We start from the raw sequence: 24,032 nt of genomic DNA, 5'->3' as shown, positions 1-24,032 counted from the left end.
GACATGGGCCCCTCAGTCGGACCCCTGGGTTCCCGCCTTCCCGTCAGGCACTTCCCTTTCATCTGTCCCCCATCCCCCCCCCCCCACCTATGCTGGGGCAGTGACTTAGAGTCTTTGGAGCACATTCCCCTCCTGACCCTCTATGGTGTGTATATCCCTCGCGCCTAGGATGTTCCAACAGATAGGTATGGGTGAAGTGGGTAAAGGGATATAGGTGGAGAAATGCAGCTGCTATAGGGGATAAAGTAAGATAAAGTAGAGATAAGACCCCAGGGGGAGTTAGGGCCAACTATAGCGCTTGCTGAGTGGTGGACAATGGCTAGGCAGTGTCCCAGGTTGGGGAAGAGTAGGCGTAAAAATAAAGTGCTGGGTGCTGATAAATAATCAATCAATAAATTAATTGTATGGTGTGGATAAATATTATAATAATAACAATAATACTGTAAGTGGCTGGATAGCAATCAAAGTTATCATGAAAATAAATCAAATAAATATTGTCACAATAAAATACATTGATGGTGCTTCAAGTGCAAATGTGCAAATATTAGTCCAAATAAAAGTTCATTTGTGACTTGGGTGAAAGTACAAATAGATCTTGAGTGCCAAATAAGAAAAGTGCAGGTGCTCTGTGCTGAATCCTCCAATGATCCAAGCTGTTCCCTGATTCAATTGAGAGATATATGTGTTTTGACCCTGTAGGATCACGTTATTAAGGTGAGAGGCAGAGATTGCTTGGTGGAGGGAAGCTGCAAGCACGGAAGTCACATTTAACTGTGTGTTTTTTCACCAAACCACAAGTGGACTATCTTTCCTTTCTTGGCATATCTTCAAACTATGGACTGCCTCTCGCAATATTAATATTAATATCATTGTGCATCCTTATGTTGATTCTGTCTCTGTGGGTTATCTATCAGAGAGTTTTATGACTGCGCTGCACTATTGTTTACACATTGTTTTAAAGGTGTTTTTTATTGCCCTTGAAGTGTTAGCTGCTGGTCTACATATTGTTTCTCAAAATTCAGCGCTGAATCTTTACCACAAAAAATTAAAGGTTTATCTTTGTCAGTGATTCCAACGCTGTTAAAAGCTAGGAAATCTACTTCTAGGAAGATCTACCACCATATGTGGAAGACGTACATTGCGTGGTGTGAGTCTCTTGGTGTTCATCCTCGCTCCTTCTTGTTGGCTCGGATTTTTACCTTCCTTCACTGGGGGGATTGAACAGAAATTGGCCTTTAGTACCATCAAGGGCCAGGTGTTGCAATGACTCTTGGCCACACACTCCCTGGTTCTTACCTTTCTTCAGGGTGTCCGACATTTGGTTCCTCCAGTGCAGTCTCCGTTGCCCCCTTGGGACCTCAATGTGGTGCTTTCGGTCCTCCAGAAACCTCCTTTTGAGAATCTTCGGGAGATTCCCTTATTTACGCTGTCTCGGAAGGTGGCATTTTTGGTGGCCATCACCTCTGCGTGCAGGGTATCGGAATTGGCAGCGTTATGCTGTCGTTCACCTTAAATGGTCATTCACAGGCTTAAGGTGGTTCTTCCACCCTGTCAGTCGTTCCTCCCAAATGTTTTCTCTGATTTTACGTTGAATAAATACATTGTGTTGCCTTCCCGTGTCCCACCCGGAAACATCCAACGGAAATTGCCTTGGATGTGGTCTGAACAATTAGGGTGTACCTGGCAGCTACGGAGTCTTTTAGGAAGTCAGACTCACTGTTTGTACTCACGGATGGGCCTCGGAAAGGGTTGTCTGCTTCCTATGCGACCATTTCTAGATGGATCGGACAGACGGTGATTCGGGCCTATTCCATCAAGGGTCAGGTTCCTCCTTTCCCTGTTAAGGCGCATTCTACTCGGGCACTCCAGTGCCTCCTGGGCCTTCCGTCATCAGGCGTCAATGACGCAGGTTTGCAAGGCAGCCATCTGGTCGTCGGTGCACACTTTCACAAAGTTTTATAAGGTTGATAAGTTGGCATCTGCGGATTCTTCTTTTGACTGCAAGGTTTTGCAGGCTGCTATTTAGAGGATTTCATCCTCTTTGAGAGTGTATTGTTTTTTTCAGGTGGGCCCAGTTGTTTTGGTTGAGCTCCTGTTGCCTGGTTGGCTACTGTTTAGCCTGGGGAATTTTTTTACTTTTCACACCCCTCATTTTTTACACTGCTTTGGGACGTCCCAATGGTTATGAAGATCAGTTGCTGTGTCTGTCAATAAACGAAAGAGAAAATTAGATTTTTGACTTACCGTAAAATCCATTTCTTTGATGTTCATTGATGGACACAGCACTCACCCCTCTGTGGAGTTGTAATTCTTCTGACACTGCTTGTAACAAAACGGAGTACCTGTAGCAGGGAGAGAGAGTATACCTCCTGGGACTGCCCATAGCCTAGTGTCCTACTCCTGTAGGGGGCAATATAACCCAATAGTTATGAAGATCAGGAGATGTGTCCGTCAATGAAAATCAGAGAAATGGATTTTACGGCAAGTCAAAAATCCCTTTTTTTTACTTTCTGCTATAAAACATTCCCAGTAAAAATTTTTTTAAAATCAAATGTTTTCATCATTTTAGGCCAATATGTATTCTGCTACATATTTTTGGTAAAAAAAATCCCAATAAGTGCATATTGATTGGTTTGCGCAAAATGTATCGCGTCTACAAACTAGGGGAAAGATTTATGTCATTTTTATTTATTTATTTTTTTTACTAGTAATGACGTTGATCAGTGAGTTTTAGCGGGACTGCGACATTGCGGTGGACAGATCGGACACCTAACTGACATTTTTCACACTTTTGGGGGGACCAGTGACATTACTACAGTAATCAGTGCTAAAATATATGCACTGTTACTGTACTAATGACACTGGCAGGGAGGAGGGGGCGATCAATGGGTTAAATGTCTCCCTAGGGGGTGCTTTCTAATTGTGGTTGGGATGAACACAGAGACCTGTGTTTCTAAAAAGGAGGAACATGGGGATCCCTGTGTTCATTACTAACGGAACATGTGTGTTTACATCGGCAGACCGCCATTCTGCCTCCATGGGAAGCGATTGCAAGTGTCTGGTGGACATTGCGGCCGCCGGTCTCGCTGATTGGCCCCCCGTGGCACGTGCGCGCTCCCCAACTAGCTGTCCCACTAAACGGCGTACAGGTACGTAGTTTCGCAGGACAGAGCCAACCTGCCGCATTATAAGTACGGCGGTTAGTCAGCAAGTGGTTAAACAGGTGTCCAGAAGACAGTTGATTATAAAAGGGCTTTACTTAACAAAGACAACCTCTTCCGATTTCATGCTGTCAGCAATGGCACCACATGTAAAGAAATGTCACAAGGCCTGAGAAAGAGAAAATTATTTCTTTACACAAGAAAGGTGAAGGCTACAAGAAGATCAGCAAAGCTTATCAGTCAGGATACTGTAGCAAAAGTGATCCAAAAATGTAACAAAGATGGAACTGCAACCATCTCACAGAAACGTCCAGGCGTCCACGGAAGTAAACATCTCCACAGTAGAGTCTTCTGATGAGAAGGGTTGAAGAAAATCAGCATGCAAGTTCACTGCAGTTAGCTAAAGAAGTAGAAAACCAAACTGGGGTGATTGTTTCCCGTGACACAGAAATGGCATGCATGGGTGTTGTCCATGAAGGAAGCATCTCCTAAAGCCCATGCACAAAAAAGCCCATCTAGAATTTGCCAGGGCCCATGCTGGAAAAGAAGACTAATGGGAATCTACTCTGGAGTGATGAGACCAAAATAAATGTTTTTGGAACTGATGGCTTTAAAACTGTATGGTGTCGCAAAGGTGAGATGTGAAAGAAAAATGCATGGTGGCAGTGTCCTTCTGTGGGCTTCTTGAGTGCTGCTCTACATTGAAAGAGAAGATGCTGCCGTCACTCTGTGTCCTTGGTCATCATGCACTTTTCCAGCATGACCATGATCCAAAACACACATCTAACGCCACTGTTGCATTTCTGAAGGGTGCAAGTGATTCAGTGGCCAAATATGTTTCCTGATCTGAACCCAATTGGGAAACATCTCTGGGGAATTCTGATGAGACAAGTTGAGCATCACTCTCCATCCAGCATCCAGGCCCTAAAATAGGTTGTTCTTGAAGAATGGAAAAAAAAAATATATATATATATATATATATATATATATATATATATATATATATATATATATATTGCCCTTAGTTTCATATATAGGAGGGAAGTGGCCGCTTGTCATTGGCTACACCCCCCCCCCCCCCACGTTCAACGCGCCGCATCATGCCGGCCGGGACGTGGGAGGATATGTCTCCGGGTGTGTGCGGCTGCAAAAGAAGCCGCCTACTTCGGGGGGGAGGGGGGGGGGGCGGTGACGGGACGGAAGCAGAAAGGCAATCACATATGCTCATTTCCGGTCGGATCGACTATACGCGGAAGTTGCACGTGTAGGTATGACACGTATTGGAGCAGGGATGTCAATAAAGGCTCCCGTCCCATCAGAAGCTGCACAGTTGGCCCCAGAAAAGAAAAAAAAAAAGGGTTGTAAATACAACCAAAATGTACCTATATAAATATAGCGATGACAAGCTTGTTTCAAACTGGGGAGACAGAGGAACAAAAGTATATTAAAATATACTAAAATATGATGACGTATAAAACAATAAGTGCAAATGGGCTCTATATCATAGGTAATGTGAAAAAAATTGAAAAAAGTAAATAAATGTGTAGATATGTGATATGTAAATAACTCCATGAAAAACATAAAAAATAGTGTATTTGAACAGTGATGGGAATTCAAAAAATTAAAAAAAAAAAAAAAATGTATTTATAAAAATAAATTATATATAAAAATGTATACTGGAATGTGTATATATTGAAGTGTGAATTACAGATGTGAATAATAGTGGGTGATTTTAGATATGAGTGTGCATATGCAGACGTGTACCCTGATAAGCTCAAATAGCCATGATCAGGTTTAATATATTTTTGTTCCTCTGTCTCCCCAGTTTGAGAAAAGCTTGTCATTACTATATTTTCTCACCATTTTTATATAGGTACATTTTTTTTTTTTTTTTTCTTTTCTGGGGCCAACTGTGTAGCTTCTGACGGGACGGGAGCCTTTATTGACATCCCTGATCCAGTACGTGTCAACCTACACGTGCAACTTCAGTGTATAGTAGATCTGACCGGAAGTGAGCATATGGGATTGCGTTTTGGCTTCCGTCCCATCATCCCCGGATGTGGGCGACTTCCTTTGCAGCAGCCACACACACCCGGAGACATGTCCGCCCACGTCCCGGCCGGCATGATGCGGCGCGTTGGACATGGGGGTGTGTAGCCCATGACAAGTGGCCACTTCCCTCCTATGTATGGAGGGGAAGAACGGTAGGAGTCCTAGAAGACACTACAAGAGTCTCCCGCAGAGGCTGGTGGCAGTATACCTGGATCGGCACTCTGCATGTAACATTTTGTTACACGCAAAGCTTAGTTTATTAAACTGAACTGTGCAGCACTATATTTGTGGATTCGGGATCAGACACTCATGACTATATATATATATATATATATATATATATATATATATATATATATATATATATATATATATATATATATGATTTTTGTCTTTCTCTCCCTTCCTCCACTGCCTATATTGAAAGGAGACACATATGTTATAGTCTTTTGAAACAGCCATATGATCTCGGCAACCCTTTGATTTCACATATGGGGAGAATATAAGATATCTAATGCTCCTGCTGCCATAAGTAAGTAATTTTTTAAATTACAGTCATTATACCCTTGGCCGAGAAATGTACATATCTCTTATTGCAAGGAGGATATTAAACTTAACTACAGCAAACCCCCCCCCCCCCTCCCCATACCCCTTTATTAGTGGATACAGGAGAGGAGATTTGTCTCTCGTTTCATTAAATTTAGAATTTATGGCCCTTCATGGATTCCCCCATTTTTTTAGGCTGAGGATAGGTCAAGGTGTTGTGGGGTTTTCTTCTTCTTCTTCTTTTTTTTGTGGTTCTGTATTAGATGTCCCAGGTTCTCTTTATACCTGAGATTAAAATAAAATAAATTGGGAAACTACTAGTAACCATAGTAGATTTTGTATAATCAATATAAAACAATTTGTGTACCTAATGATATGATGAACTGTATACTTCAAATGAATATATTTATAGATTAGAGATTGTATATTCATTATGCTGTATCTCCTAGCTCCACGGAATCGCCTGAAGAAGCTGTGGAGCGAAATGCGTAGCGATTCTTTGGTTACATTTCCACTACAACTAAACCCTGCATATCTTAAATTGATAAGTTTTACCACTCATGGTCCGAAAATAATCAATCAAACATGTTATGCTTGTCATGCACATGGGTTCTTTTGATTTAGGAGCATACTGTTACATGGCTATTTGTTTGTTTGATGTTTTTTTATGAAACGTTTGTACAATAAATTTGTTTTTATATATATTTCTTCAAATTGTATAGCTTTCCTAAGATCAGTCAGTGGATGCCTTCAAAGTCCTACGCTCTATAAGGGGATGAAAATATAATCTTTTTCTCCCCTCTTCCGGTTTACAAATATCAATTTTTGGAATGTGGCATCATTTTACTGAGATCATGTCTCAGACTTTTGTACTCTATACACATACATTTTAAAAATAAAATATATTTATTTTTATTTACAGGCTGCAAGTTTATCATGGAGAAATAAAGAAAACCAAGACACAGGCTTTAAGTTTTTATTTAATCTGTTTAGAAAGTATTATCTTCATCATTTGTTTCCTTCATTTACAAAGTTAACCAACCTTTATAAGCCTGTACTTGGTGAGTATTGGTACTACATATCTACTGTACATATATCAGCTTTAACTGTACTTTATTTCTTTTCATGTATATGTTACTAATGTGCAGTATAACTTTGCCTACATTATTTAATCTTGACTGCTTGCTCTTTTGTGGCCTTAGTGTATTGCTAAAAAAAACATGATTTAGGGTTCACACTTCTGTGATTCGGGAATGCTGCGAATATGCAGCATGTTCCTGCATCGCATCCGCACCCCTGGCAGCTCACACTGCCATATGCGATACGCAGGGCGTGTCAATTAAAAGTTAACGACACCCCCAGTTGAGATCGCATATCGCAGTGCGATCTGCAAGTTCGCACAGAATCGGATCGCACTAGTGTGAACCACCATGCGATCCGATTCTGCTGCGGATAAAAAAAAGGGCCATTTGCGTGTTTAGTGTGATTGCGGTGCGAATTCAGCCATACAAACTGTATGGCCGAAATTTGCACCGCACAGAGATCGCATGTAATTTAGGAGCAGTGCGCTCCGAATTACATGCGATCTCTGTGATCGCACTAATGTGAACCGGCCCACAAGGATATTTCCACCTTTGTAACATGTTTCATGTTACACCCAAATGTTACATATCCACCAGCCCTTTAGCTCAGAAATTATGCCCCTTGTAAAAAAGCAAAAATAAAAAAAGAGGCACGCAGAGGAGGGTTTTATGACTAATAAAGATAGTTGAAACCAAATTGTGATGCCTGCTCTTTGGTAGGACTTAAAGGATAAGTTCACCTTTTACTAAAAAATAACAAATGCACATTTTTTTCAGGTACATAAATGTGCATTTATTATTTTTGTTTCTGGAGCCTATAAAGCATTGCACCAGCAAGCAGCAGATCGCTGGTGCCATGCAGGTCTCCTGCAGACCCGTCAGTGTATCTTTGTGCAGATACAATATGACAGGAAGGCTCAATGAACTACCATATCGCTCCACTTCGTTGCAAAGGCTCTTGGGACTTGTAGTTTTCCATTCACAGAGGACTGTGAATGAGTGCTGCGGTCAGGTTTTTTTTTTTTTGTGACAGCTAGTCGGTGGGTGGGGGGGATCAGGGGGGTGTGGGGGCAAGTCTGTTTGAATATGGGTGTAACATGTTAAGAAAGATGAACTTAAACTTTAGGAGTTAAACGTTGCAGACAGGTTCATTTTAAGTCTTCATGTGAATGGATATTATTCTGTGTTATTCCACCAATTTATAGGTAGTTTGGGAAAGCTGACACTCTGAACCTCAGCTGTATCAGATGCTTCGATTTATGTTTGCAAGACTTTTTGCATTACCACTTAGTTCGTTCTATAAAAAGTCAAGTTTTTCACATTTCCCTTTTTCTTTATAATTAAAGTGAAGCCATTTTTTTTTCTTTTTTCATTTTTTGATAGAGTGGTGATTATGTCCCATCAAGAAAATTTCCTCTAATTTTCTGTCCCAGAGACAAAGCAGAGAGTAAAATGGTATATCTCTAAAGAGTTGATTTAGACAATTGTCATTTGAACAAATTGACTCATTAGAAGATTTTCTCTCCCCTCCTGTTGCTGTGACAACTCAAAAATGTTTGATTTCCCATCACATTCTGAACAGGAGTAAGGGGCTACTAGAACAAATAAAAATAATTTCCATAGCGAGGAAGCAGACAGCAATGCAAGAAGCAGAGAGGGATTGTAACCCCTCTCCTCTCTATCCAAAATTAAGTTTAAACATGTTGTCTTTAAATCCACTTTAAAATGTGCAAAATGAAATAAGAATCGGAATATGACACCAAATTAAAAGACCTGTCTGTATTAAAAAAAAAACCTTCTTTCTCTGTCGCTCATTGACAGACGCAGTCCTCTTTGATTAATATCAGTAGGGTTATACTGCCCCCTACAGGAGTAGGACACTAGGCAGGAAAAACGTTCTGGCCACACCTTAGGGGCAGTCCCAGAGGGTATATCCTCTCTCTACCTGCTACAGGATGTCAGTTTTTTTCTGCCTAGTCAGGAGTAAGGACCTAAGTTCCTTGCTGGGATCTCTGGTCCTGGCAAGCTTTTTTAGATAAATCTTTTTTAGTTAGCTTTTTCTCTCCAGTTTTTGTTCCTGTGAGATCTTCAAGCAATTATGCTGGAGCTGGGCGACGGGCTGGATGTTGAGATCCAGTGGTCACCCCAGCCGGCCTACGAGCGCGTGCAGGCCCTAGCTCCGCGCTGGGTCGGCCGCGACATAGTCCCACTGGACCCGCGAGTTAAACGTCTCCCCAGGACGCCTACGACCAGTCAGAAACTGAGTCGCGGCGTCCGTATTGTTCGACAGCCCCCCACCTCGGTGGAGAGGGGTTCTGTTAGGAGTGGGTGCCCGCTTGTTTCCGGTATGGTGAGTAGAATGTTCCCCCTCTCCCCCTGTCGGGTTTTGGGAATAGATGCGGGCCCCTCTGTGGATGGTCGGACCCTCATGATCCCGGGTTCCCCTCTATCCTGTGACACACTTCACATATCTCCCCCTTGCTAGTGTGAGTGGGTAAGTAAGGTATACCACTCCAGGAGGCTTGGTTTGGGAGCTGACAATCTATATGGGTCTGTCGCTGCAAGGAGAGCCTGCACTGTAAAAGGACTAAGGAATCCATGACTGTCAGTCAGGGATGGAGACAGGGCGCCGCTGGCGTTACTGTTGAAACAGTCGTGCAGAGGGGTGATACTATCAGGCACCTACCTATCGCACGGGAGTCCTCCATTAGCGATGCAGCTGCACGGACCGCCATCCTTCCACGGGGCACACGGAGCCACCATCCTTCCGCGGGCCGCCATTTTGGCGTAGCCTAATGTCCCCTGTATGGCGGCGGCCATCTTGGATACACCCAGCTGCCTCGAGGAGCAGCGGGGGGAGTGCCGGAAGACGAGTAAAGGGGCGGAGCCACCTCCTTTACCCGGGTAAATCAATCCATAAGACTTCCTGTTCTGTAAGGACAGCGCTGAGAGCAGTTCGATAGAAGCTTCTGTGCATCAGGTGGTGAGCCCTTGGGGTCTCTCTCTCTCTCTCTCTCTCTCTCTCTGTGGGGGTCCGAAGCAGGTGGCACTGAGGGGCACTGTTGCGCTGGGGGATTACATACACAAAAAAAAAAAAAAAAAAGTTTTTTTCTTTTGCAATCCTTGTTTGCTGGCAGGTGTTCCTGGATTTATCATGGACCCTGCCACACATGTATCCCCACCTGATCCCCTCGAGGTGGCCGCAGGACCCTCCAGTTCTCCACTTACTATTGATGCATTGTCAGCGGTTTTGGAGTCTTTTGTATCCCGGGTGGAGGTGGCCTGTCAGGGACGGGGGGCGAAAAAGCGACCCCCGCCTACCCCTATTTCGTCTGACACTTCAGATACAGATTCTGAGCCTGTCGCGGCGGCTGCAGGTCCCTCTTCTGGGGCTAGTGCCTCGTATCCCATCTACTTGGATAGCGAGGAAGACATTTCTGCCTCCGCTATAGCGCAAGATGAAGCACTGGTAGATGCACTGAGTGTGTCTGTGCGGGAAACTTTAAGACTTGAGCTTATACCTACGGAAGCAGTTGATACTGAAATTACTTTTGGTACTCGCAAGCCTACCAAGATGGCAAAGGTGTTTCCTTTGCCCAAATGTTTTCAAGATATAATTAAGTAAGAATGGGTCCGTCCAAAACGAGCCCCTGGTATTTCCAAACGGATTGCTAGACGCTATCCGTTTGAAGAATCCCTCCTTAATAAATGGACGGTACCACCGTCGGTGGATTCACCGATTTTCCAGATTAAATAAAGCTACTGTTATCCCGGTGGAGGACGCTCCGTCTTTTCGGGATCCGGTGGACCGTAAAGCGGAATCTATATCCCGCTCTATATTTTCCCTGATAGGGTCAGCCTTAAGGCCAGTGTTCACCATTGCTCTGGTTGCACAAACATTGACAGAGTGGACCAAGTTGTTACGCCGAGATCTGGAGGGGAGAAGTCTCCCCCCGGCAGTATCGGACTTGCTGGAGCAGATGGTACAAGCGCTACCGTTTGTCTGTGACGCCGCCCTGGAAGCCACTCCATTAATGGGGCGCATATCGATCTCGGCGGTGGTCCTTCGGTGTATGCTGTGGTTAAAATGCTGGTCGGCGAATCAAGCTTCCAAAAAAGCTTTGACTAATCTCCCCTTTCAAGGGGATCGCCTGTTTGGTGCCACCTTGGATGAAATCATCAAGGGTCTCACTGGTGGCAAGAGCACCTTTTTACCACAGGCTACTAAGGGGAAAGGACCTCGTCGCAGACGGGGACCTTCCTTTTCCGCTCACAAGAAGTTTTTTCGCTCCTCTGGGGCGGGCGAGAAGGCGAAGTCCTCCAAAGCCCCCCCAGGGGGTTTCAAAGGCCGCTGGTCGGGTAAACAAAGGTCCGGCCCTGCCAGACCTGAAGATCAGACCAATACAGCCTGAAGGTGCGCCCCCAACCATATCTGGGGTGGGGGGACGTCTTCACCGGTTTCCGGACCCATGGCTCTCCAGGATTCCAGACAAATGGGTTCAAGAGGTCATACGGTCGGGATACAAGATCGAGTTTCAATCACTTCCACCGTTGCGGTTCTTCCCTTCCAATATCTGACTATACCCGGATCGCTTAGAAGCTTTGCGGGGGGCAGTGACGGATTTGATGCAACAAGGAGTGGTGGTCCACGTTCCTTGGACAGAACGTTTTCAGGGGTTCTATTCGAACCTATTCACAATACCCAGGAAAGAGGGCAAGGTGCGTCCAATTCTGGACTTGAGAGCACTCAATCATTTTGTCCGGGTGCAAAAATTCAAGATGGAGTCCATTCGAACAGTAGTGGTCTCCCTGCATCAGGGGGATTTTCTGGCGTCCATAGACATCAAGGATGCCTATCTTCACATTCCCATTTATGCAGGACATCAGCGTTTCCTTCGCTTTTCCGTGGGAGAGAACCATTATCAGTTTGCGGCGTTACCCTTTGGTCTCGCCTCTGCTCCCCGGGTCTTCACAAAAGTCTTGGCTCCAGTTTTGGCACTGTTGCGACAACGGGGCATTTCGGTTCTAGGCTACCTAGACGACCTTCTACTCCGTGCGGAGTCTCCGCAGGCTCTGTTGCTAAACTTGGAGATCACTATGATCTCTTTGGAAGAGTTTGGGTGGCTGGTGAACCGGCAGAAATCATCCCTGGTCCCCACCAGGAGACTGAACTATCTGGGCCTAACTTTGGATACATCCTTGGCAAAAGTGTTTCTCCTGGCGGAGAAACTCCGGAAGATTCAGTCGGCGACTCAGTTATTATTGACCGTCAACTGGCCTTCCCAGCGGACTTGCATGAGGGTTCTGGGACTGATGGTGGCCTCCTTCGAGGCAGTACAGTTTGCCAAGTATCCTACCCGGATTCTTCAAAAGGAGATTCTTCTCAAATGGAACCGGAATCACGATTCCCTGGACAATCGGATCCGGCTGAGCGAACGGACCAGAGAATCTCTGGTTTGGTGGCTTCGGTCACCAATGCTCAGTCAGGGGAAGTAATTTCTTCCAATTTATTGGAGGATTGTCACCACGGATGCCAGTCTATGCGGGTGGGGTGGGGTTCTCGGCAGACGATCTGCTCAGGGGCTCTGGTCCCTGGAAGAATCCAGGTTACCGATAAATGTATTGGAACTGAGAGCGATCAGACTTTGTCTGATTCACTGGACCGAGCAGCTCCGGGGCAGCCCGGTGCGGATCCAGTCGGACAATGCCACGGCCGTGGCTTACTTCAATCACCAGGGGGGGCACCAAGAGTGTCCTGGCGGCCGTGGAAGTGGCTGGCATCCTTCGTTGGGCGGAATGATTTGTTCCAGCTCTCTCCGCGGTATTCATTCCGGGGGTAGAAAATTGGCAGGCAGATTTTCTCAGCCGTCAGATTCTGGATCAAGTGGAATGGTCTCTTCATCCAGCGATATTTCACCAATTGTGCCTTCGTTGGGGCACCCCGGATGTGGATCTGTTGGCATCTCGGCTCAACAGGAAGGTGTGGAGGTTTGTAGCCCGCTCCCGCGATCCTCTAGCGGACACCGCAGACGCGCTGGTCGCCCCGTGGGGGCAGTATCAGCTACTGTATGCCTTCCCTCCTCTCAAGTTGCTGCCGAAACTTCTTCGCAGGATAGAGGTGGAGGGAATTCCAGTTATCCTGGTAGCTCCGGACTGGCCTCGTCGGGCCTGGTACGCCGACCTGGTCAGGCTGGTCGCGGACGCTCCTTGGCGACTTCCTCTCAGGGAGGATCTGCTGGCTCAGAGACCGATCTTCCATCCTGCTTTACGATCGCTGGCTTTAACGGCCTGGCTGTTGAGACCCAGGTGCTGAAGGACAAGGGTTTGTCAGCTTCAGTTATTCCTACTCTGATTAAAGCGAGGAAAGAGACTTCCAGAAAAGTCTATCATCGCACATGGAAGTCTTATATCGCGTGGTGTGAATCACTTGGGTTTCCTCCACGTTCTTACTCGGTGGCCCGAATATTGGCTTTTCTGCAACAGGGGGTTGAGCAGAAACTGGCCTTGAGCACTATCAAGGGTCAGGTTTCAGCATTAGCAATCTTTCAGAAGCCTCTGGCTACTCAGTCCTTGGTGCGGAATTTCATCCTGGTGGTGCGGCACCTGGCTCCGCCGGTGCGCGCACCCTTGCCGCCCTTGGATCTTAATTTGGTGTTGTTGGTTCTTCAGAAACCTCCCTTTGAAAATATTAGGGAGATTCCCTTGCTTACTTTATCCCAGAAGATGGCCTTTTTGGTGGCTATCACTTCTGCACGCAGGGTGTCAGAACTGGCCGCATCGTCCTGTCGTTCCCCGTATCTGGTGGTTCATAGGGATAAGGTGGTTCTTCGTCCGAATCCATCCTTCCTTCCTAAGGTGGTTTCAGAGTTTCATTTGAATGAAGATATTGTGCTACCTTCCCTGTGTCCTAAGCCCAGTCATCCTCGGGAGTTTGCTTTACACTCCTTGGATGTGGTTCGGGCGATCAGGGTGTACTTGACTACTACGTAATCTTTCCGTAAGACGGATTCACTTTTTGTGATCACGGATGGCCCTAGAAAGGGGTTGCCTGCGTCTGCCACAACTATCTCTAGATGGATCAGAAAGACGGTGGTACAGGCTTATTCTATTAAGGGTCGGGTTCCTCCGTTCCCTGTTAAGGCGCACTCCACTCGGGCGCTTAGTGCTTCCTGGGCCTTCCGCCATCAGGCGTCAGTGGTTCAGGTTTGCAAGGCGGCTACCTGGTCGTCGGTTCATACCTTTACAAAATGTTATAAAGTTGATGTGCTGGCATCGGCGGATGCCTCTTTTGGCCGCAAGGTTCTGCAGGCCGCTGTTTGAGGAGACCGGTGGTCTACCTCGAGGGTTTTCTGTTGGGTTTTCAGTTGAGTCTCATCCTTTTGTCCGATGAGCCTTTAAGACTTCTGGTTGGCACCGGTTGGGCCTTCTGGATTGGATTTTGATTTCCGTTATCCCACCCCTCATTTGTGGCACTGCTTTGGGACGTCCCTACTGATATTAATCAAAGAGGACTGCGTCTGTCAATGAGCGACAGAGAAAATTGGATTTTTGACTTACCGTAAAATCCTTTTCTCTTAAGCTCATTGACAGACGCAGTACCCGCCCCTCTATTTTTGAGTTGGATTGGGTTAAATTCTCTGACACTGCTTTGTTACATAACTGACATCCTGTAGCAGGGAGAGAGAGGATATACCCTCTGGGACTGCCCCTAAGGTGTGGCCAGAACGTTTTTCCTGCCTAGTGTCCTACTCCTGTAGGGGGCAGTATAACCCTACTGATATTACTCAAAGAGGACTGCGTCTGTCAATGAGCTTAAGAGAAAAGGATTTTACGGTAAGTCAAAAATCCAATTTTCCTTGAATTATATTGTAATTTTACTGTCTCCTTTTGTATTATAAAGCATTGCACAAACTGTTAACACAGGGCTCAATAAATCCCAGGCACCAGGTCGCCATGGTGACTAGAAATTGCGTCCTGGCGCCTGGGCTTTTGTCAGCCCATTCACTGTTGCAGGGATGCACAATTTGTGTCGCCTGACACCTGGGGCATGCAGTTCAGTGCGCCAAGCAGGTTATTTTTTTTTTCTATGTTTAGCCCTTTTGCAGGCAAGCAGCAGGGCTCACTTGTCAAGCGGAAGCATTCCAGTGGCTCCACTACCAACCGATTGCTTCCACACACGTGGGTAAAGTGTCCTCGCTCCCCACTGTGTGCGCCTATGCATTAAAACATTGATTGCGATACACAAAACCTATCGCCACACAAAACTGGCTCTTGACTCTTTAGCTGGCTCCTAGATTTGTCAATTTGTAAATTTGTCAAGCCCTGTGTTAACGCTATACATACTATTTGTTTTTTGCCACTATAGTCCATATTTTCCATCATGTGTCTGTTATTGTCCGCTATCACTGGCTGTTAATACTGCAATTTGTAATGACAATTAAAGATCATTATAGCTTAGTGAATGGGGACTATAGTGTGCTAACCTCTAGCAACTAAACAGCACAATCTTTGTATTGCAACTTTTTATACTTGTTCCTATGAATTAGTGTGGGCTGGACATCACCATTCCTTTTTGATTTTTTTTTTCTTTTTTAAAGCCAATGCATGCTCTCAGCTCATATGGGTGCAGCAGACATACTTTATAGTAGGGAGAGACCGATATGTTTTTTCAGGGCCGATACCGATATTTTGGTCACAAAGTATCGGTATCGGCCAATATGGGCCGATATTTTGTACATTTAAAGTTTTGAAAAAAAAAAAAAAAATTTTTGACACAAATATGGTACTGAACATGTTAATTTTTGTTTAATGCTTAATGGCTGGCTTGTTGGCACCCTGTTATGGGTGGCATCCTTCGGTGGGTGGCTGGCTGGCACCCTGTGGTGGGTGGCTAGTTTGCTGGCACCCTGTGGTGGGTGGCTGGCTTGCTGGCACCCTGTGGTGGGTGGCTGGCTTGCTGGCACCCTGTGGTGAATGGCTGGCATCCTGTGATGGATGACTGGCTGGCTGGCACCCTGTGGTGGTGGGTGGGTGGCTGGCTGGTACAGGGCCTGTGGGTGACTGGCTGGTACAGGGCCTGTGGGTGACTGGCTGGTACAATGCCTGTGGCTGGCTGGTACAGGGCCTGTGGGTGGCTGGCTGGTACAGGGCCTGTGGGTGGCTGGCTGGTACCGGGCTTCTGTGGGTGGGTGTAGGGCTGTGATACACTCCTGCGAGACTAGTCCCGACTCCATGCGAGGCTGTCCAAGGCGAGGGAGGCGGCCTAAGAAGGCAGAATGACGTCACAAAAATATCGGCAATATCGGCCAGTTCCGGGGCCGATACTGATATATCGGGAAAAGTGCATATCCATATCGACCCCCGATATATCGGCCTTGCCGATAATTGGTTTGTCCCCACTTTATAGCCTGTTACATAAAAGCAGGTTCAATCTATTTTTACTTTGTTTTTCACTAGAGTAAATACAAAGATATGGAAATTTTTTAGGAAACTGGCAGAAACCTGTTAACATGCAGAGTATGAGACAATGATGCTCATTGTTTGTCAATCTTGGGGCAGAGTTGCTGATAAAATGAAAATAACATAAAATCTTTCTGTGTATTTTAGATATTCCAGATGTCAGACCAAAGCCAGTGTATGTCACCTCAACCCGTAACAATGAAAACCACTATAGCACAAAAATCCCACACATGGCAGCTAGAGTTGTGTTTATTAAGTGGCTTGTCACTTTCTTTTTGGAAAAGAAATATGTAGCATCTACTCAAAGCACTAAAAATGGAGGAGAAGTTCTGCCAAAACTTATACAGGTATGTGAAGTAGTCTCTGGTCCTATGTACTGCATCAGAACATATACAATAAAGTGCTCCTGTTCCTGGACATAAAGTTTTTTTCATATCATTAACATGCTGTAAAAGAGCTTCAAGTGGTCTCCTTTACAGAAAAAATGTAAAGGTAAACTAACAATGTACACACCCATTTGATGTATTGTTCCCAAGCTTTGGTGGTGGCAAAATGAGTTCATTTACACTGTACTCATGTAAATATTGCACAAACATTATATGCAAACAGCGTATCAACTATTTTTTAGGCAGTATCTTGTTACCAGCTTCTGCCAGCAAGATATTTTGTAATTTTCTTATCCCCATCTAAATTAACTTTAAAGGGGAAGTTGTGAATTCAGTGCCTCTGTTGTAAACTTTGAACAGTATCATTAATAGTAATCAGAATGAGGTTACGAAGTGTCGTTCCTGCCAGACCAGTCTGTTAACATTCTACAAGGAAGTGAGCTGCCATCTAGATTGGGGGAGGCCTGTGGTTGTGGTGTATCTGGATTTTGCAAAAGCATTCGATATGGTTCCCCACACACGCTAAATATACATGCTGAGATATGTAGGCATGGACCATTAGGTCTGTTCACGAGAAAACTGGTTACAGGGGCGTGTCCAAAGGGTGATGATAAATAACGTGTACTCAGACTGGTCTTGAGTGGTAAGTGGGGTACCCAAGGGCTCTGTCATGGGACCAATTCTGTTTAATTTCTTCATAACTGTTATAGGGGATAGAATAAATAGCTCAATCTCCGTTTTTACAGATGACACAAAGAAAAGTAGGGTATTAACTTCACATCAGGATATAGAAATAATGGAGTGGACAACTACATGGCAAATGAGGTTTAATGTGGAGAAATATGAGGTCATGCACTTGGGGGCTAAAAACATAAATGCAAACTACTCACTAGGGGGGAACCTCTGGGGGAATCAAGGATGGAGAAAGATCTGGGGGTCCAAGTAGATAACATACTGAGCAATAGCATGCAATGTCAGGCTGCAGCTACCAAAGCTGGCAGATTTTTAGTGTGCATAAAAAAGGGGATATACTCCAGAGATAAAACTATAATCCTGCCACTTTATAAAACTCTGGTTAGGCCACATCTGAAGTATTCTGTCCAATTCTGGTCACCAGTCATCAGAAGGGATGAGCTGGAGAGAGTCCAGAGAAGGGCAAAAAAATTAATATGGGAACTGGAGGACCTCAATTACAAGGAACAACTACAGGCACTAAATGTGTTCTCACTGGAGAAGTGACCCTTGAGAAGGGACATGATAGTGATTTACCTCAATGGTGATTCCAACCTAGAAAAAAACTATTAATTCTTAGGGAGTGTAAGAGGACACAGGGCAACACAATGAGACTGGAGGAGAAGCAGTTTAACAATAGACAGCGCAGAAGGTTTTTCACTGTCCGGGCGATAAGGATGTGGAACTCTCTTCTGCAATTGGTGATGGCAGCAGGGAGTATTGATATTTTTAATACACTATTGGACGTGCATCTTACAGAACACAACCTACAGGGATATGGGAAGTAATTACTGACACTGACACACGTACACCTACACAGGTTTAACTGGATGGACTATTGTCCTTATCCAACCTTACCTACTATGTAACCATGAACTTCTCCATATTGTTTATATAGGTGCTTATAGGTTCATTTTAAGGGGCAAGTAAATCTAAAATTCAGATTGTCTTGTAAAATCGCTGATATCATTCACAAATGTACATGAATATTTGTATAAAGAAAATTGTATGTTCATGAGGAAATAAAAACATTTTATGGTACGGTTCTAATTAATTTTTTGTATGGTAGATAAAAATATTGCTTATTTTGCATATTTGTTATTTACAAAAAGTAGGTGGAGATTTAGGTTCCTCTGTACATGTTTACCAGACTTACCTTTAGGCAACCCTGTTGCAAAATTGAATTGAATGAAAAGATCTACAAAAGCAAGGAGACAGGAAGGCGCAGGCACCTAGTGCATTGTTGCAAATACTGTATTTAGCAAGTAAAATGGGTAAAAATTGAATACTTACAAAAGTGCAACTAGTAAAAACGCGTTTTGGGGGCACACCCCCTCCCTCAGAGTTCAGCTCTCATGGAAGGGGGTGCGGTGCGCTTCTGAAACGTGTCAGCTTGGCTATATAGCGGGATACAATTGGAGCATACATATCCCACATTACAAGGCATCTAGTGGTCTATGGGTTTTTACCAGTTGCACATTAGTAAGTATTACATTTTTATCCATCTCACTTGCTAAAAAAGTTTTTTTGTGGTAATGCACTAGGTGCTTGCGTCTTCCTGTCTCCTTGTTTTTGTAGTTCTACTTTGGATTCCTCTATCCATGGAAGGCTGCATCCGCCTAGCATTTGGATTTGTTGCACAGTCCTATTCAACAGTGGAAGACCTCTGAGCACTGGAAGGGTCCTTTCGCACGAGCTTTCCGCTTTTTGCTCAGCGGGGATCGATCCGCAGTTCCCCGCTGAGCAGGCGGATGACTTCCCTTCTCCACTTACTTTGCAGAGACTGAGCTGTCAGATCCCTGCTCTCCTCAATGTAAGATCGGATGAAAACGGACCGCCTGTCCATTTTCATCTGATCCAATCCTCCAGATAGATGGAAAATAGGGTTTCCATTCATCTGGATTTCACGGACCACATCGAATCGGATAGCAGCGGGTGTCAGCGGAGATGTCCCTGCTGACATCCGCTGCTTCATAGAGGTGCATGGAGCATCTGATCAGGTCTATGTGAAAAAACTGATAAGCGGACCTGATCGGAAAGCCCGTGTGAAAGGGAACCTGAAGTGATTGTTTTGTACTGCATGAAAAGATCTACCTACAAGTGAAATGTGTAAATACTGTTGTCTGTGCAACTAATTGCTTTTCTGTTGAAGAGGAATTTTTCTCTGAAGTCTGCTGGTAAACTGACACTTCTGGGAGTGTCAATCTCCTGTGTACCCCACAATGCTTAGTGGTGGCTCCTGCCAACCTCCACTTCGCTACAGGACATAATTGTCACATTTGTATCCATTTTATTTTTGTGGCATGTTTTTTAAAGCCACAATTGTTTTTATTTTCTTTTTTCTGCTTGGATGGAATGCAGAGGTGTTAAAACCTTTGTCGGTTCATTATTTCTGTCTCATTGCCCACTGGGCAGTTTCACTCTTTTTAGTTGTCCTGGTGAGTATTGTCACTGTGACCAAAAGTGACGGGAAATCCAAAATTTAGGGCCAGATCAAATCTGTACGGTGCATTTTTTGGTGCGTTGTGTTTTGGACACGTTTTACCTGCATTTTATGTGCATTACTAAACTTTATAGAAAGTGTGTTTTTATCAACACTCATCAAAGATGTAGCATGCAGGACTTTTTTAATGCACCACACCTAAATGACAAATAAAACGCACAGATGTGAACAGGACCTTACAATTATTACTAAACAAGAATATAAGAAAATCTTTTAAAGAGAATGCATTTTTCAATGGCCGCTGTCTAAGGAAAGACTTCCTTTACTTGAGTTTTCCTCTCACTTTCTGTTGTGTCTCCAAGACAGGAAGTGAAGGAAAAGTGAAGAAAAATCTCTGCATTAGCACACATTTTATTACCTAAACATTTCCAACTCTGTCCAGCTTTAGATATAGTTTATGGAACTATTAAACCAAAACTCAATTTACATACACCGCTTAGATGATCAGATACCCTCCCCATTCTTCATCAGGAACAGTCACAAAAGACAGCAATTGGTGTGTTTACGCTTTAGAAAACCTAAAATGCCCTTAAAAACCAGTGTCATGTGTAAATCCTAAATTGTCCATTAGCTAAAGGATTTATATTACCAATAATAGGTATGTAAAAACCATTGCAATATACAGAACTGTGTGAACAATAAAAAATACAATTGAAAGGCCAGGTGACAGCCAGAGCTTGGAAGTCCCACACAGTACGTTTCACAGAAGTCAAGCACCGGGTTTCTCAGGCCATGTTTTATGAAAAACTTACAGCTGTAAAAATGGCACTATAAAAAATTCTGAATGGGAACCATGAGTTGAGTTCTACCTTTCACAAAGACTCCTTTCATCTTGTTGCATGTGCTTGTAGTACATGTGTGTTTTTTTTTTTATCTTCAATACATTTTATGACTTTTTTTTTTTTTTTAACAAAAATATTTATCCAAAACTATAAAAGTCATGGAACCCGGGTATCTGATACCTCAGAAGTGTCACATGTCAAAGACTGTAGACAGGGAGGATGAACACAATGTCATGTTTGCACAGACTTAAAGGAGAAGTATAGCCAAAGCTCGTTTGGCTATACTTCTCCTATGGATCACAGTAGTGCAATTCGTTTTGCATTTTTGTGCTGACAGTCAGCAGCTCTCTGCTTCGGGAGCTGTCAGAACCGAGCGATCGGCGGTGTTCTCAGTGCAGATGCAGCATCGGACCGATGCTGCATCCACCTAGGTAAGTATAATTCTGAAAAAAAGCCCAAACCCCATACTTCTCTTTTAAAAACTGTAATAACATTGGTCAAAGCACAAGAAAAGAATAGTTACAGGTGATGGGTTGTCAACCTTTATTTAACAAAGAGTGCTTATTGTTTAGTGCAAATTCATAAGTACAGTAACCCATAGCAAGCAGAGTTCATCTTGTTCTGTTCTGACTTCACCAAATAAAATTCAGATTGGTTGTTAGTACCTTAGAAAGAAGGTCAATCATTTGCCAAGGTCTCTGTTGTTTCTTGATATAATATAATGCTGAACAGTGCTAGAGATGCCTGAAATTAGACCTCAAGTTCTGTGCAGACAAACAGTACATGAACAAGAAGATGAGAATTCTTGAAAGTCCTGGGTGAGGGAGTACTCTTGTGTGTAAATGCAAATTTTTTATCTCCTGGCGAACCTTTAGAAAATTACCCCTTTCTGGAAATCAGAAACCCCAAGGTGATTACACATCTAGTAAGAAACACTGTTTGCTTTAAAATGGCGCTCCGGAAATAACCATCCGTCTTTCTTTTGTTATGAACATACTGTATTAGTAAAGTGGTTAAAGCTGAACTCCAGGCACAAAAACTTTCATTTAAATATATTCCTCCATAGTCTCAAAGAAAATAAATCCACTTTGTGTGCAATAAATGTGTTTGCAAACCCAGATATCATCTTGTAAAAATATTGGTGACATCATCACTATACTGTACACAGCCTGTGCAGAGAGCAGAGCTTTAGGAGGGACTGTCAAGGTCTAACCTTTCCCTCCTGTTGGCAGCCATCTTGGACATGTGCAGACTGCTGCCTCTTATAGACTCTGATTGCATCATCACTTCCTGCTGCCTGGGCGTCACACATTGATGATCTCTTGTGTTTGTGCTCCAAGGTGCATCTCTGCTAGCAGTCTTTTGTTCTCCGTGTTCCTCTGTGCATGACCTGGCTTTGGCAGACTACCCACTTCTGGATTCGACCCCAACTTAAATTACTACCCGCTCCTGGACTTGACCCCGGCTTGTTCCTGCTGTCATTTCCTCACTGTTGCTGTGCGAATATTATTCTTGTTATTTCCTCCAACTCCAATTAACTGCTTCATTTTACCCGCATTCCCGTTTGGTCTGGTTTTACTGGCACCCTGACAGTACACAAGGGCCATGAATCCTGACCATAAATGTGCTCCTACGCTTCCCATGCTGGTTCCCAGACTTGATCAATAAGATCACCTTTTGGGTCTGTTCGCTCAGGCGATGCAGACATTGCTTGCACGCGCAGCACACCTTGCTCCTGGTGCTGCTAGGCTGGTGGTTCCCCTGTTGTTGCACCCGCTGCTGCTCCTGTTGCCACTCCTGCAGCTGAAGTCACTGTTACCAGAGGGATGACTGGTTCAGCCCCCCTGCCGCAGCGCTATGGGGGTGAACCGAGTCAGTGTCGTGGCTTCCTAAACTAAGTGGGCATTTATTTTGAGATGATTCCTCAGGCATTTAACTCTGATAGGTCCAAGGTGGGGCTTCCTTATCTCGTTGCTCTTGGACAAGGCCTTGGCCTAGGCAAATCCCTTATAGGAGAACAATAATCCCGTGATTCTCGATTACCCCAGTTTTGTTGCCTCCTTTCGTAGGGTATTCAATGTGCCTGCTTGCTCTGCCTCTGCTGCTAAGCTGCTCCTGTCCATTCAACAGGGTATACGAGCCGTTGCTGAGAATCCCATCGAATTTCATACCCTGGCAGCACAGCTGGGCTGGAATAATGAGGCTCTGGTGGCTGTCTTCTCTCATGGTCTCTCCGATGCAATGAAGGACCAGATTGCAGCCAAGGATCTCCCTGACAAGCTTGAGGCTCTCATTTCCTTCCTGATTTTGATCGATGCCAGGCTCAGGGAGAGACCATCCTTTAAGGAGCGCCTGCGTAGGCCTCCTACTAGATTGACTCCTTGACTCTTTCCCATCCCTTCCTCCTTCACCTCCCATGCCCCCTGGGGATGGTGCGTCTGTCTGTTAACCCATGCAGCTGGGGTTTACTCACCTTTCCAAGGCTGAGCGGGCCTTTAGGAGGAGGGAGGGCCAGTGCCTGTATTGCGGTCTTGGTGGGCATTTCCTGATATCTTGTCCTACCCATCCGGGAAATGCTTGCACCTAAGGTCCTGTCGGGAGCAGATCTTAGGCGGAATTTCCTCGTCCCCGGTTTCCCGTAAAGATAAACAGCTAATCACAGTTGTCCTCTCCTGGGCAGCGGGTTTAATGGTTACTCAGGCGTTGGTTGACTCCTGTACTGGCGGTTACTTTGACAGTCAATTTCCTGCTGCTATATTCATACCATTGCACCCTTGTGTTTCTCCAATAGTTACCAAGGCGATTGATGGCAGACCTCTGCAACTGGCACAGGTTACTCACGAGACTGTTCCGGTTGATATGGCGGTAGGGGCTGCTACCAGGAGTTAACCTGTTTCCAGGTTATATCGTCCCCACACTACCCCGTCGTTTTGGGTTGCCTGTGGTTTCAGAAACACAATCCGATCTTTAATTTGCAGTCGGTCAAGATCCTCTCTTGGTCTCCACAGTGTGGCATTGTTTGTATCCATGGGCCTGTTAAGGTACTTTGTACCTCCTCGGATTCAGTGTTGCCTACTGAATATTGTGAGTATCAGGATGTGTTTGACAATATGCGCACTGGTACTCTTCCTCCCCATTGTCCATGTGATTGTGCCATAGACTTGCAACCTGGTGCCATTTCCGCTTGTGGCAGGGTTTATCATCTTTCAGTTGCGGAGAATAAGGCCATTGAGGAGTATGTTGTGGATGCGCTTGCCCGGGGGCACATTCGCAAGTCCACTTCTCCAGCTGTTGCCGCTTTTTCCTTTGTAAAGAAAAAGGGGGCGAGT

At 44.7% G+C, this 24,032-nt stretch overlaps 1 protein-coding gene across 2 annotated transcripts in view; it reads left to right on the top strand.

The window, feature by feature from the left end:
• Window positions 1–24,032, top strand: part of RALGAPA2 (Ral GTPase activating protein catalytic subunit alpha 2) — a 685,399-nt gene that overhangs the window by 132,107 nt on the left and 529,260 nt on the right. For both annotated transcript variants that reach the window (XM_082251348.1, XM_082251349.1), the window contains exons 8-9: window positions 6,682–6,820; window positions 16,448–16,647. In XM_082251348.1, the coding sequence (XP_082107474.1) occupies window positions 6,682–6,820; window positions 16,448–16,647 (339 nt within the window). The remainder of the gene's footprint in view (window positions 1–6,681; window positions 6,821–16,447; window positions 16,648–24,032) is intronic.

This window comes from Pelophylax lessonae, assembly GCF_965119305.1.
Source record: "Pelophylax lessonae genome assembly, chromosome: 3".
Taxonomy (NCBI): domain Eukaryota; kingdom Metazoa; phylum Chordata; class Amphibia; order Anura; family Ranidae; genus Pelophylax; species Pelophylax lessonae.
The sequence above is the reverse complement of the archived record's forward strand: the minus strand, read 5'-3'. Positions and strand labels throughout refer to the sequence as shown.